Raw genomic sequence first — 15296 nt, forward strand, 5'->3', positions numbered from 1 at the left:
AAAGGGGACTCAAGGCAGCCTACATATGGCAATTATTCAATGCCTTAAACACATACAAAACATTAAGCTTAAAATAAATTAAATTAAAATTAATACATATAAAACATTGCATTCAATATTAAAATCATGTCATCCAGAAATTGTAGACTAAGGCCATTTCATACCCATTGCACATATTCCAAATCTATTATTGCACTGTGCTTGTTGCGGTATTTCGTATGGACGCGGGTGAAGAAAGCAGACTGACAGCAGAAGTTGTCTTCAAGATAGTTTACTTTTGGCCAAGAGCAGGTGACAATGTTAACTAATGCTCAGAAAATGCAATGCCACACCTTGCGTCTAGTGGCTTTCCAATTTATAGAATTTTACACAAGCATGCACAGAAAGCTAACTGACAATGGAATTTGCTGACTATTATAATCTTTTTGGACATGCTTAGTTGCCTTTTAACTTATATAACTCATTACTCATTACATCAGGTGAAGTGTCCATTGTTTGTTCCACATATGCACTATCCTCAGGTATCATGTTCCGATGTATGCATTATCCAGCAAGCCAAATCATTATTGTAGTTTGCCTGACCTTATATTGTGAGCAAAGAGCAAATGTCAGGCAGAACATGTCCTGTCAATACTTTCATGGAAAAACAAGATTTTGAGTAAGGGTCATACTTATTGCTTCCTTTGAGGAGAAAATTAATGATGAATTACACCCCTAGTGGATGAATGGTGATCAATGTCTGGTTTATGGCTTATTTTCAAGGAAATGTCATCTAGAACCACTTAGAAGACTGCTGAATAGGATGGGCAAGGAGACATCCTGGCTCAATAATTAAATTCTGTTGTTGTTTCTAGTAGAAATTATTTAATTACATTTTGTCCCCTTTCTTTTAATTTTTATTTACAGTATTTTATTTATATCCAGCCTTTCCTTCAATGAGCTCAACATAATACACAAAGCTTTCTTCCTGTCCATTTTAAATTCTTACAACAATCCTATGGGAAGGATCTGGATGAGAGTGAATGGGTTGCCCAGGATCATTCAGCATGTTTCATGACTTTGTGGGGATTTGGATCTTCCAGTTTCTAATCCCAACATTATCTCCTCTATAGTAAATTAGCTTTAAGAAACCAAGTCCATATTCTGCTCATATTATGTGCAACTAAATAATGTCTCCTGGCCCAAGGGCTTCTTTCTTCAACCTATTTTACCAAGCAGCAGTCATCCCACAGGATGTCAGTCTGATAAACTGAAAACCAAGGAACTTTTCCCTTCCCCCTCCCATCAGTGAGGAAATCTGTGACAATCAGAAGCAGGATCCCTGTCAGTATTCCTTATTGCAGCCTCACTCTCTGGCAGAAGAAGGGTACTGGAAACATTTTGTGCCTCGAGCACCAGCTGGACAGACCTCTACATCTGGTTACAGCTGTTGCCTGGTTTAGTAGGTTTGGGAGGGCATTTACAATAGTGGCAATAGTGGCACTATCATGACAACACAGTCTTAGTGAAAATGGAGTAGTCATGGATCCAAAACTCTAGGTTACAAATCCATAACTGCAATACAGAATGCCCTTATTTTTATGTTATATCAGACCAGTAGTTTATTTGTCTCGATATACTAACTGAATAAATTGGTGCCTCATGAAGGATTTAGAGTAAAGTTCCATGAAAATAACCATCCCAGGATAGTCACCCTCCACATTTGTGGGTTTAGGTTTTGCAGATTTGATTATTCACAGATTTGAGTAATATGATCCCTATACAGGTGTTCCATTGTGACTTTGTGGTCAACATATGCTGGAAGTTGACCATGGATTTGTGCTGGAAGACCTAAAGATTCCTAGAGAGGTGTTCTTAGGTTGAAAAAGTGTTATTTTATTGAGTTTTTCAACCTCTGCCCCATCCTCAGCAAATATGGAGGGGTGACTGCAATTGTCCCCAGCATCTGGTAGCTGGACATTTCTGAACATTTCCTTTAGTTAATGTTGTGGATTTGTTCCTATACTCCCATTTACACCAATTCATAGTTTGGTAACGATATTACTGCATTCTCTCCCCCCAATAACACTTCCTTTTTTCCAGGTGAACTGATTAACCTTGCTATGTACTGTGAGAGAATAAGGAGGAAATTTTGGCCAGAGTGGCATCATGATGACGACAATACTCCGTATGAGTCAGAAGAAAGCAGCGAAGCAAGTAAGACACATCCCCTGCAGGACTTCAGCTTTTACTCAAGGACAGAAACCTTTGATGATGAAGGAACTGAGAACAGCTTTTCCCGAACCCCTGATACTGATTACACAGGACATTCCCTCTTTGATTCTGATGTGGACATGGACGATTACACAGATCATGAACAATGCAAGTGATGAGACCGAAAGAGACCTCCACTTGCATCAGAAACACCATCACCTTTCAAGGTTCATGCCAGCTGCGCCAGGTTCAAATGAGGGATGACCTGTTTGGAGAGAGACCCTAGATGCTGTTTTCCTGTGCTATTTGGACCTTTTCAGTGCTCTTTCATTTTGTTGAAGCTTTCCAAGGGATCCTAGATAGACATTTTAAAAATTTTGCTCAACAGGATGGAGACAAGTTTACAAGGAAGGTAATTGGGATAGGGGACAGGGATTTGCATTAAAAGAAGAAAATCATGAAGAAGAAAGGAAGATGCAGTGTAAAGTGATGAAAATGGCTAACTAGGGAACAGTGTCCATCCTCCATCCTCAGATATAGATTGAGGAGAACTGAAAGGAGAGGGACCTCCTTAGACTCATACAACACAGAACTCCTCAAATGTGTTCAATTCACCAAGGAATTATGAAATTCCCTTTCCCATTCATGTCTTTTCACACTCTGGGTGTGGCAAGTGACTACTTGCTTTTTTGTGTGCAGAAGGATTGAGAAATATCTTGTCTCCAGTTTAATGGAGAAAGGACCAACTTTTTAAAAAAGTAGGATGAGGGCTTTTTGGTGTGTATGTGTGTGTGTGCATTCAGAATTCGGACATGTTCTGATGTGATAAATGTGCTTAATAATATTTAACTTATTTTGCAAACATTTAAAAAAAGTGTGCTGAGTTTGACATTTTGCCTGTTTATAAAGTCTCCTGCCACACAGTGCGGTGAGGAAGGAACAGAACGCAGGATCAAGTTGCACCATTGAAGAAATGGCTAATGCTTTGGAAAGAAGATGTGATTCTCCATGTCTAGCTTGCTTAGGGCCCCCAGGAGATTAACTCCCACCCCCCATCGTTAAGTCTGTTCCACACACGCATTTATCCCAAGTCATAATAATGGCAGGTTTTCTGCTAGTATCTAGTAAGCTGCACAAAAGGGGTTTTCTACTGATGATGCATACAGAATACATCTGTGTGAAATAAAAATTGAATCAAGTCTTGAAAAAGTTACTTTTGAATGGCAACATTTGGAATCCTACTGAAGATGCTAAAAGGTCTGGATGGAGAAGTATAGATAATATTTTACTTCCTCACTTGCAGTGTGGCAAAAATGTGGAATGGGAAAGCCTGTTGATTTTGTTTCAGAACAGTGTAGGCAGTGTAGAGTTTATATTTTGGAAAGAAAAAGTGCTGTTAGATTTATATACTATGACCTGAAGGATCTTCCCTGAAAGGATATCTTGAAGCTAATTATGGTTGGGTTGCTGTGAGTTTTCTCCTGATGTTTTGCTCACATCTATGGCAGGCATTCTCAGAGGTGTGAGGTCTGTTGGAAACTAGGCAAGTGGGATTTATATATCTGTGAAAAGCCCAGGTTGGGAAACTATATAAGCCCCACTTGCCTAGTTTTCAACAGACCTCACTATTTATTTACTTACTTACTTACTTACTTACTACATTTTTATCCCGCCTTTCTGACCCTGAAGGGGACTCAGAGTGGCTTACAAATTATATGTACATACAATATATTATATTATTAGCATAGCACAATATTAACATTATATATTACTATAACTATACCACTATACTGTAATATTATTAGTAATATTACATGTTTTATTACACAACTTCTGAGGATGCCTGACAAAGATGTGGGTGAAACATCAGGATGGAATGCTTCTGGAACATGGCCATATAGCCCAGAAAACTCACAGCAACCCAGTGATTCTGGTCATGAAAGTTTTCGACAATTAATTATGGTTAATCAAGGAGAAGCACATGGCACATGTTGAAAGAGATTATCATGTTCAATAGGTTCAGAAAACTGAAATATTGGTTTTGGGAGCTCTGACTACCATAATTTTGAATCATAGTCCAAAAGGTCGAATTTTCAAGTTGTGATCATGTCAGATGTATCAGAGCAAAATCTAACTTATATTATTTAAGTTATTTATTTATCTTACATCTCACTCATTAATGCACCAGTTAAATTCTGCTGTAGGGCTAGTTGGTCTGTCAGCAACCTGAAAATGTGTTTAATCAAAGTTTGCTGTTGTAACCTTCCTTTCTTTCTGTATACTGAATCTGATTTATAATCTCATCTCATCTGCACAGCTGTTGCATGCAGTGCTGAGATCAGTACTATTAAACTGATAAGAGCCTTTCAGCAATGTTATCACATAGATGGAATATTTGGTTCCTGGGGTTTTCTTAATCATTTTATTATCCATATCTTCTTTTGAAGTGTTGCTGATCCCAGAACCACAGAAATCTAATCACAGGGTATGTTCATTAGCGTCCCAGTGCTCAGCTGATAGCTGTTATGAACAGAAAATCAAAGCATGCTGTAATTTTGGGGAGGTTAATCAGACCTCAGTTTTTCTTGTACAAATACAAAATGTGCCTGAAAAGACAGAGAGGGGTGGTAGAAGTGGTAGGAATCACGTGTGCCTTGTTTGTGACCTACTGATTTGGTGATGGATCTCAACTGAGGCCTTAAATCTAGTGAGCTGAAAGAATATAGGGTTGTCCTTTTCCTTTCCTCTAAACCACTGCAACTTTCCAAACTGAATACAAGGTTGAATCTCCCCTCCCCCTCTCTGGGAACGATAGAGTCAGTGAGCCTTCTTCTCTTCAATAAAAAAGATAAATATTACCAGAGTGGCTTAGAAGTCCATATAAAACTCTTTTTGATCTATATTAGGATAAAAAAACTAGACATGATATCAGCCATACCAGTTTAACCAGAAGGAAAAAATGGAGTTACTCAGTGAAATCTGAAAGATTTAGGAAATAAAGTCTTTGATATCAGGTTGAAAAGATTTGAGTGCATTTCTGGGCAGAGTACTACAGGAGTAAGGTACCCAAGTAACAACTGTCCCCATTTCCTTTGTCCCTATTCAACTTATGTGCTGGTGCCAGTTGAAACAGGGGGCCTTTAAGTATGATGAATGATCTCTGAAGTAAAATTTAATACATGAATGAATTCAAGCTATATAAGACAGGCTGAGCTATGCATCTCAAAACGGGAGGAGCCAGGAAGGACTCAGTCCTTCTTTGACATAGACTGAAAAGGTGGAGTCTTTCCAAAATGACAGGACAAAAGTTGACCACCAAGATTCCTTTGTAAATGAACCCCTTCAGTAATGATCAATCAGCAGTGCACTAAGCTCTTGTTATTTTGCTGTAGCTCCCATGGTACTCAGATTGTTACCACTTTCTGTTGGAGGATGGTAGTGATGTTGATTGTAATTGCTTTAATGGAATGTATTGTGTTTTCATTGTTTCATTGCAAACATACTTGTAAATAGTCTAAATTGATAATGGCCTTCTTGCTAATGTTGAGCCCACCCCCACACATTAAAAACAGTTCTGGGGACCCTGCTCTGATCTATTTTATTTAGGGGGATACGTGTCAACTAGCACTGGAAATAGAATAGGGGTAGTGTAACTTTCAACTTTAGCATAAGGCAACCCCACGAGATGTTGCAGGCCAAGATGGAGAATCAGGTTGTGGCCAAGTGGAGCTCTGTTCTGTCTCCCTCCCCTTCCACTGATAGGGTTCACTTGTTGCCTGAACTTCTTCCAACAGCAGCACTTAGGACCTCATCACACTAGAGCTTGGATCCACTTTAAATCCACAGGGAGGGGGCTTTAAACAGCTCAGCCAGACAGGTCCTGGGCCTCACCAAACTACAAGCCCCAGAATTCTGCAGGAGGCAGAAACCAGATTTAAAGTGGATTCATGTTCTGGTGTGATGAGGCACTTAGTGGTTGATGGGGTACAGGGAGCAGTAAACAAGTATACAATAAGGCCCTTCAGCTAGACGCCTGACAAAGCATACTCTAGGACCAGGTTAGTTTTAATGGTGTGAGGTCATTATATAAGGCAGTTAGTGAAATTATGCATACACAACACATAGGTGTTGTTCTGGGATATATCACTGACTGCATGGCATTTAATGTATTATAGTATTCCAGAGCATGGACTTGTCAGTCAACACATTTGAAACAGTCAGGGATTGGACATTAACTGCTTGAAAACCCCTAGATAAGGAGACTCTACCACTCTGTAAGGCAGCATATTCTACTGCTGAACAGCTCTCACCATCAGGAAGTTCTTAATATTTAGGTAGAATCTGTTTTCATGCAATTTGAATTCATCGCTCCATGTGCTAGTCTCCAGAGCAGCAGGAAAAAACCTTGCCCTCTCCTTTCAAATATTTAAACATGGCTATCATGTCCCCTCTCAGCCTGTCTTTTCTCCAAGCTGAACATACCTAATCTGCTGTTCATAGGACTTGGCTTCCAGACCTTTGATCAGCCCCCCAGATCTCAAAGGATTTGGGCAGGGCATGTAACAGGACCAAGCCATTCCAAGTACCCCATCAAACTATCGTCCTCAGAGAATTCTAAGTATCTCATCAACCTATAAGTCCCAATATTCCTCAAGACTGAGCCCTGAATATGCACTCCTACTCTAAAGCAATCATTCACATTCTGCTATTACACCACTTAAACATCAAACCGATCTTGTCTTTACTGGGCTTGATCCAAGGTCTAAGCTACAAGATGCTAACAAAGTTGTCTAATTTGGCTATGGGGCTTTTGCACATTCTATAGGATGGTCTCAAAATATATGGTAAGGGCAAAATTGTATGTTACCTACCAGGAATTACAAGCAGTCCTTAACATTTAAGGATTTCACTTTTGCAAATTTGACTATTCACAGATTTGATTAATATGTTTTCTCTAGGAATCTCAAGGTCCTCCAGTGGAACTCTAGTCAATTTCCACTGGAAATTGATGCTTTCTTTAGGTATTTAGAGGTCCTTCAACTCTTCCAATGGACATTGGTGCTTAAGTCTCATTGGGAGACCTAGAGATTCCTAAGGAAGTTAAAGCATTTTCAAATTCGCATTTTTTCCACATTTATGGGTGTCCTATGTGCCTAACCTTGGCAAATGTGGAGGATTGTTTGTACTCGCTACCTCTTTCAGAGGCTGTGGGAGCCAGGAAATAGGACATTTATTCTCCAAACTTTATTTTGTTTAGAGGTGATCCATCACAATGACTGCTTTTCAGTTCCTTTCAGCAAATATGAAGCTGACCAAAAGCGTTGTGAGCTGTGATTCAACCTCTTGATTCTAAGATCATAGGGTTTCATATCCTTTTTAAAGTGATAGGCTTTGTGATGGGTGGAGACACTGATGAATATTTTGTTTCAGATATTTTGTTTCAGATATTATGCAAATTTAGTAAAATCCACAAATCCTTTCCTAGTCAGGTTGGAAAACAATCAATCTTTAAAACTGGAGAAATTTATGTAGCTAGATCCATCAATCCTTTGAGTGTTTATCTCTTAAAACTTTGGGTTTGGATCCCTATATAGTGAAACAGATTAGGGGATAGAGGTATTTCCCTTCTCCTAAAGAGCTACCTTCAGGCACTATGGGCCAATGTCTGTTAAAACCACACACTATAAATCCTGCAAAAAAAAATAGTGCTGTGGACATTCCTTTTGAAAATAAATTGTCTCCTCTTTGTTTATTATTATTATTATTATTATTATTATTATTATTATTATTATTATTAAAAACAATAATTGAAAATTGCATGCCCTTCAATAGTCCTGATTTGGTAGTGAAATTCCTTTTTTATCATGTCAGAAGCAACCTGAGAACATAGTGCAAGTCGCTTCTGGTGTGAGAGAAATGGCTGTCTAACAGACACGTTACTCAGGGGACGCCCGGATGTGTTACTGGGAGGCTTTTCTCATGTCCCCACAAGCTAGAGCTGACAGACGGAAGCTCACCCTGTCTCGTGGATTCAAACTGGTAACCTTCAGGTCAGCAACCCACCCTTCAGGTCAGCAGTTCACAAGGGTTTAACACATTGCGCCACCACGGCTCCTAGGGAAAATCCTGATTAATTCTCTTTCATCTCCATTTTAAGATACTTTAAAAATATTTGAGATTCTGTCTTCACCACCCACTTTCTCACTTTTTCCTTTGTTTACTTGAATTACAACTTGAACTCAAAATGAAAACATAGTTTACACCAATAAGCTCAGCTAGGTTTGTTTGATTCAAATCTTGTCCCCAGGGGGCTCGAGCAGAAGCAAACTCCAGCAGCCTGTCCTGATTTGCGTGTCCTTCCATGTTAGTAACTTTGCCGGATCGAACACACTCTGATGTCGGTTGGCCCCATGCATCTCAGTTTTATTTACAAAATGTTGAAGAGATGAAATTATATATGCCTCTTTCTAGACTGAACAAGAAATTGCTGTACAATTGAAGTGCATTGTATGTGTGCTAGTGTAGATCTTTTGGATGTCATTTGTTTTTAAATCTTCTAAGCACAATGGGTCTTTCGCTCTCCCTGTCTCTGCCCCGGCATTCTGTCAATCTGTAGAGTAAGTTTGAGGAGGCAAAGCTCCAAGAACTGAAAGAAACAACAAATGCCATAGCATTATGTCTGTAGCACACAACATTGTGTTTGCTGTATCTCCCCCACTCCTTTTTTTTTTTATAAGAATGCATGAATGTATTTATCACATCACATGCCTTTTATTTCTTAGGAACAAAACTCAGGTTATTTTGGAAGAATAAGCAAATAACTTGTTTCCTTTTTCCTGATTAGTCCAATTCAACTGATTTTTGAAATGAAAAATTCTGGATGGAGATAGATATGTATCTAAATGCATGCCTGTCAGGTATCTAAACCTATTCATAAAATATAGTTACAGAAGAATTGTAATTGCAAAAATTGTTTATTTATTATCTATATTTCTACATTTTCTTTTCCTCCAAGTTGGAACTCAAGGAGTACAACACAGCTAAAACACCTACAATATTAAAATATTATTACCCATATATACTTGAGTATAAACTGAGTTTTTCAGCCCTTTTTAGGACTGAAAAAGCCCCCCTCGGCTTATACTCGAGTGAGGGTTCTGGCTGGTTTATATTTGGGTCAGCTTATACTTGAGTATATAGGTAATCAGAATTGCACCATCTTATCATATTAAAGTTGTCTTATTATCTTAAATTGCAGTTTTATGTAAATATTCAGAAACATTTAACCTACTGCTGCCTCAATTAATGTAATTTTATTGGTATCTATTTTATTTTTCAAATTTACCAGTAGCTGCTGCATTTCCTACCCTAGTCTTATACTCTAGTCAATAACTTTTCCCAGTTTTTTGTGGTAAAATTGGGTGCCTCGGCTTATTATTATTTATTACAACATTTATATCCCGCCCTTCTCACCTGAGAGGGGACTCGGCTTATATATGGGTCAGCTTATACTCGAGTATACAGTATATGGTACACTTGTTACATAGTACTATAAACTCTAAAATTCAAGACTCAGACCATATTATAAATTGTAATTTATTTTTCTTAAAAAACCCCCCAGCAACTTAGAATTACATTGTAGATGAATAAAAACGTAAGAAAGACTGTATCACCGAAACCTTAAGAAATGTCAAATATTTGAAGTTTTTTATGTTCCTCTAACTGTTTTAAACATTCCTCTACTTTCTCGGGGGAAATTCATTGATCAAACAAATATTTGTTTTTTATATGAGTAATTTATTATATGTGATACTTATATACCACTAGATGTAACATTTTTCCAGCAATTGCAGGACTGCAAAACTGAAGGTTGTGAATTTTTTTCTTTAAAAAATATGCTGGATTTATAGGGATTTGGCATTCTAAATCTGTTCTAAATCCGACTTTGAATTTGCTCAATCATGTACAGGTTTTCCAGTTTGCTTTAATGTTTCCATGTTGTGAAGTAGAACTGAACAACTCTAGCATTTAAATCAGTAATGTTTAAAATTCTGTTAGAAGCGAATTAAGAATATACTGCAAGTTGCTTCTAGTGTGAGATAACCGGCCATCTTACAAAGATGTTGCCCAGGGGACACCCAGATGTGTTGCCCCCTGTGGGAGGCTTCTCTCATGTTTCTGCATGGGAAGCTGGGGCTGACAGATGGGAGCTCACCCCGTCATGTGGATTAAAACCACCAACCAGTAATAACATTAGTGAAAGAAACCTCTGCGTAGCAGCATTTTTACTGTGTTTTTTCAAATTCAGCACCCCCAAAATACATTGAAACAGCTACACATTTGGGGGGGGGGGAATCATTGCATCCCTGTGATTCGGTAAGCCAAACCAGTATAAGGAAGTCATGGGTTTCCAGATGCATCAGCAAATGTGGTAACTAATTTGTGAATAAAGGTGTTGAATGGCTCCCCTTTGTTTTTCTAATTTTGTTGTTCACTCACAAAAAAAAAAGTTAGATGTCAAATGAACATTACACTGTAAACATGTTGGAAACACCCAGTGCAGATTCACTGCTGAGGTGCTGCTCCTATCCAATATGAAAGTTATTACAAAAAGGGAGGGGGAAAGGAATTCAAAAAAACAGATGTTTCAATATACATGTATATATGCATGAACCAATACAATGCTTCCTAATATCTATACCAGGCATAGGCAAACTTGGGCCCTCCCTCCAGGGTTTTTGGACTTCAACTCCCACCATTCCTCACGGCCTCAGGCCCCTTCCTGAGCTTAAGCGGCTGAGGGGGAAAAGGAAAGGGCCTGAGGCTGTTAGGAATGGTGGGAGTTGGAGTCCAAAATCCCTGGAGGGCCTAAGTTTGCCCATGCCTGATCTACTGGTGCTGTGCTGAACTAGAGATTCCTAGGGTGGTGTTCTCTCAGGCTTTAAAAATGTGATTTTTTTATTTGTGGTTTTCCCACATTTCATAGAGCACAAAGCGGAGACCTAGTGGTCTAGATCCCTGCTCCTTAAACTGTGGGTCCTGACTCCAAATGGGATACCCTTCACTCAAAGTTGGGGTTGCGAAAAATTTGGTAACACTGAAAGGTTTCTGAATGCCACTCATTTACACAAATCTATTAGCAACGGCGTGCAGTGTTTACAGTAGACTCCGCAGAAAATGCTTTAGCTGTATTCCACAAAAAGGAAAGTCAGACTGTTTAGCAAGTCTTACAAATGCAGGTTTGTTATCAATTAATGTTTGATTTTTATACCTATATACTTTGGGTCATTTAAACATTTCTCAGGCAGAAATGGGGCACTAGTGAAACGTTTAAGAAGCTCTGGTCATTTATTCCCAAGCATTAGTCCTTTAGGTGTTTTAGACTACAACTCCCAGAAGCCTTAGCTGCCTTCCAACCATCAGGGATTCTGGGACATGAAGTCCCACATGCCTGGAAGCTTAGAGTTTGAGAAACACTGATTTAGACAATAACAAGGCCAGGTAAGATGGACAGGTTAGATCAGCCCCTGGGGACCCCTGGGGGAGTCGCAAGGGGGGTTCAGAGGGGTCACCAAAGACCAGTATTTTCTGTTGTTCATGGGGGTTCTGTGTGGGAAGTTTGCCCAATTCAATCATTGGTGGGGTTCAAGAGGCTCTTTGATTGTAGGTGAGCTATAAATCCCAGCAACTGCAACTCCCAAATGTCAAGGTCTATTTCCCCCAAACTTCACCAGTGTTCACATTTGGGCATATTGAGTATTTGTGCCAAGTTTGGTCCAGATCCATCATTGTTTGAGTCCAGATTACTCTCTGGATGTAGGTGAACTACAACTCCCAAACTCAAAGTCAATGCCCACCAAACCCTTCCAGTAATTTCTGTTGGTCATGAGAGTTCTGTGTGCCATGTTTGGTTCAATTCCATTGTTGGTGGAGTTTCAAATGCTCTTTGTTTGTAGGTGCATTATAAATCCCAGCAACTACAACTCCCAAATGACAAAAACATTCCTCCCCCAGCCCCACCAGTATTCAAATTTGGGTGTATCGAGTATTTGTGCCAAATTTGGTCCAGTGAATGAAAATACATCATGCATATCAGATATTTACATTACGATTCATAATAGTAGCAATGAAAATGAAGTACCAATGAAAATAATTTTATGGTTGGGGATCACCATAACATGAGGAATTGTATTTAGGGGTCGCAGCATTAGGAAGGTTGAGAACCACTGGGATAGATGCACAAACAAAACTCCTGTGAAGTGGGACATGACACCTCTGTTTATCCCCGAGTGATAAACTCATTCCTGATTGGGTTGTGCTACATGCAGACCAGATATAGGAAAGCCTTTGACCTTCCAGATGTTTGGAATGACAGCTCTCCTAATGCCTTAGCAGTTACCATGCCAGGTCCAACCATCTAGATTACCAAAGAGTTCTCATCTCTGAGGTAGTCACTACTGAAAGGATGACTGTTACTGATGGATAATTACAGTTAAATAGGTATTTGCTGGCAATGAATAACCGTGTAGCCTCCATGTTTTGCAGTCCACATAGTATTACAATAACAAGGAGTTGTCCATCATCTGTCAGGGAACAAAACAGCTGCTGTTAGTCCTGCTGACCTTTCACAGATTACTCTAAGGCGCTGTTAATGCAATGAGATTTTATGGGTGTTTGTCTTTGTACTAATAACCAGAATCTGGAAAAATTACTTTTTTGGATTACAATGCCTAGAATCCCCTGCAAACTACCTGGACGATTCTAGGAGATGTATTTCCCCAAAAGTCATATCTTCAAGGTGGAAAGATAATAATGAAGTATGTGATTGCCCCCACCCCATTCCAACCTCTTTCCATCCATTTGCCTGTCTGCCTGCCACTATGGGCTCTATCTGGCACAGGAAATTTCTTACGTCTGAGCCTTTCCTCCTTAATCATAAGTGGTGGAAATTATTAGAAGACAAAATATTGCAGAAGCCAAGAGTGCTGCAAAATGGGGACAAAAAATGAGTATTTTAAATCTCTTATAAAACTTGACTACTTCTCTCTGTGTGTATGTGTGCTCACTCCTTAACAGGGTGTAGGGGTGGGGATGAATATGAGAAGTGCTCTGGTTTGACAGGTTTGAAGGTTATGCCGGAGGGTTTTCTTTTGTTCTTTTCTTGCTGCTGTTATTATCAGGCGATTATGGGTCTTTTGCTATCCTTCGGTTTGACATCTTGAGGATTAGTGGGGTCTTTGTGCCGAACAGGAGCTATGATGCACAAACCACTTTGTATGATACCTTGTCTGCTCAACCTAATATGGTGCTAGCTGTGTTTACCCTGTTCTTCAAGGTGAGAAGGATCACAATGTGATGGGGTGCATTTTGTTTCTGTTGCCATCGATAGTCACAGATTTTCTAAAATCCAACAAAAGAAAGAGTTCATTGTATAGAGTTATTTTGAATAGAAAAACATGACCATAAGGTGACATTTTCTTTTTATTGTCTGAGTTAGAAAAGATTCTATGAGTCTTTTCTCCATATGTTTAGTGTTGGAAACATATTTAAGTATAGTTTAACAAGAGAGTGTTTGCAATGTCCATCAGGACATAGTTATATATAATGTTGAGCAAATGGAGGCGCATACAAAAGCTTTGTTGCAACTGTATGGTTGGAAAATGTCACCATGTGGTGTCTTCCTTTGGTTACAAATGATCATATCGGTGCTCTTTGGAGCTGGTGCCACCATTTGTACTGCATAATATATGTGGTTGAATTAAAGTTCACTGCAGAAACACACAGTGGAATTGTATAAACAGCATGAGTTGAACATGGTGGTAATCATGAGATTAGCATAGAATTGCATATATACATTCAGTCTCAAATTAGTGTTCCTCAATGCTTTGAATGCTGTTCCAAAAGTACATCCTGTCCAACATAATGCTATGCGGAATGAGTGCATCTATGATGGAATATACACCATATCCTCTATTCTAAAAGCCTATTTTCTTCACTCACAAAAATTATCCATTGAGGTACCAATATAATGTGGCAACCAGGATTTGACTGTTGTTGCTGCTCCACTCCTGTGACTTAACCTCACCCAATGGAAAGGAGGATTTGTTGGCTTGTCTCATTTTCACAGAACTTTGTGTTTCTTTGTGTGCCTCTTTCACCAGCCTTCTAAATTTATTATGCTTCTACTATCTTGTTTAGGATTATATGGTCTTTTTAATTTTAGGAGAAGTGGGAATTGCCATGTCTTTATGCTCAGATGATCTAATCCAAGACTACTGGGGAATGAGTGAAACCTGTGTTGCTGGTGTGAACTCATGGAGAGCAAATATCAAACTGTTCCATGTAAAATGTTTTACTGAAATAATGAGGTAACATGTTGCTAAATGACAAAACCAATGTTCTTGTTTAATTTTAAAAGTTTGTGAACCCACAGAAGTCATCCATTATTTAGACCTATTGTTACTACTAGTTTTAAAAAAGCCATATTTAAACTTGTACACTTGAGTGTAACATACATTTAGGTTGTGCACTATGTTGATCTATGTGTATGTATATCTATCTAAGTGTGTGTGGAAAATCTGTATATTTGATCTCAATGCTGTACACAGTAGATGTGTAAATGATAATGAACAGGTATCAAATATATTTTGTGTCATTCCTTCTTGCTCTCGCTTGGCACAGCGATGCACTAAAATTTCATAGCAGTTGACACATGTACAATTTAGAAGAAAGGAAGGGATTTCTTTTGCTATAATATAGTCCCAGTGTTTGCCGATGCTGGACATGAAAACAGATAGCATTATAACTGAAAACAATATATGGGTTTATAGGTTGACAAGGGGTTCATAATATTTCATAGTCAGGGTTCCAGTATATTTTACATTACTGAAATTGGATAGCTCTCTAGGTAACCCATTTTGCTTTATGGTTACTGTCTTGTAGCTGCTTTGGGCCATTACTGGAGACTGTATACCTGGCTGGAAATATTATTGAGTGCTCTAAAGAAAAGTTTCTCACATATTCATTCACACTGTAGGGTTGTTATTTCTTACAACCCTAAAGTGAGGTATATAGACGTTAGTGATCAAATTGATATACAAAAG

The 15296-nt window shown here is 38.8% G+C and overlaps 1 protein-coding gene across 2 annotated transcripts in view; it reads left to right on the forward strand.

Moving 5' to 3' along the window:
- Positions 1–14838, forward strand: part of faxc (failed axon connections homolog, metaxin like GST domain containing) — a 46330-nt gene extending 31492 nt beyond the window's left edge. For both annotated transcript variants that reach the window (XM_062980448.1, XM_062980455.1), the window contains exon 6: positions 2083–14838. In XM_062980448.1, the coding sequence (XP_062836518.1) occupies positions 2083–2369 (287 nt within the window). In that variant the 3' untranslated portion in view covers positions 2370–14838. The remainder of the gene's footprint in view (positions 1–2082) is intronic.
- Positions 14839–15296: the final 458 nt, after the last annotated feature.

The sequence above is a fragment of the Anolis carolinensis genome, chromosome 1, assembly GCF_035594765.1.
Source record: "Anolis carolinensis isolate JA03-04 chromosome 1, rAnoCar3.1.pri, whole genome shotgun sequence".
NCBI lineage: Eukaryota > Metazoa > Chordata > Lepidosauria > Squamata > Dactyloidae > Anolis > Anolis carolinensis.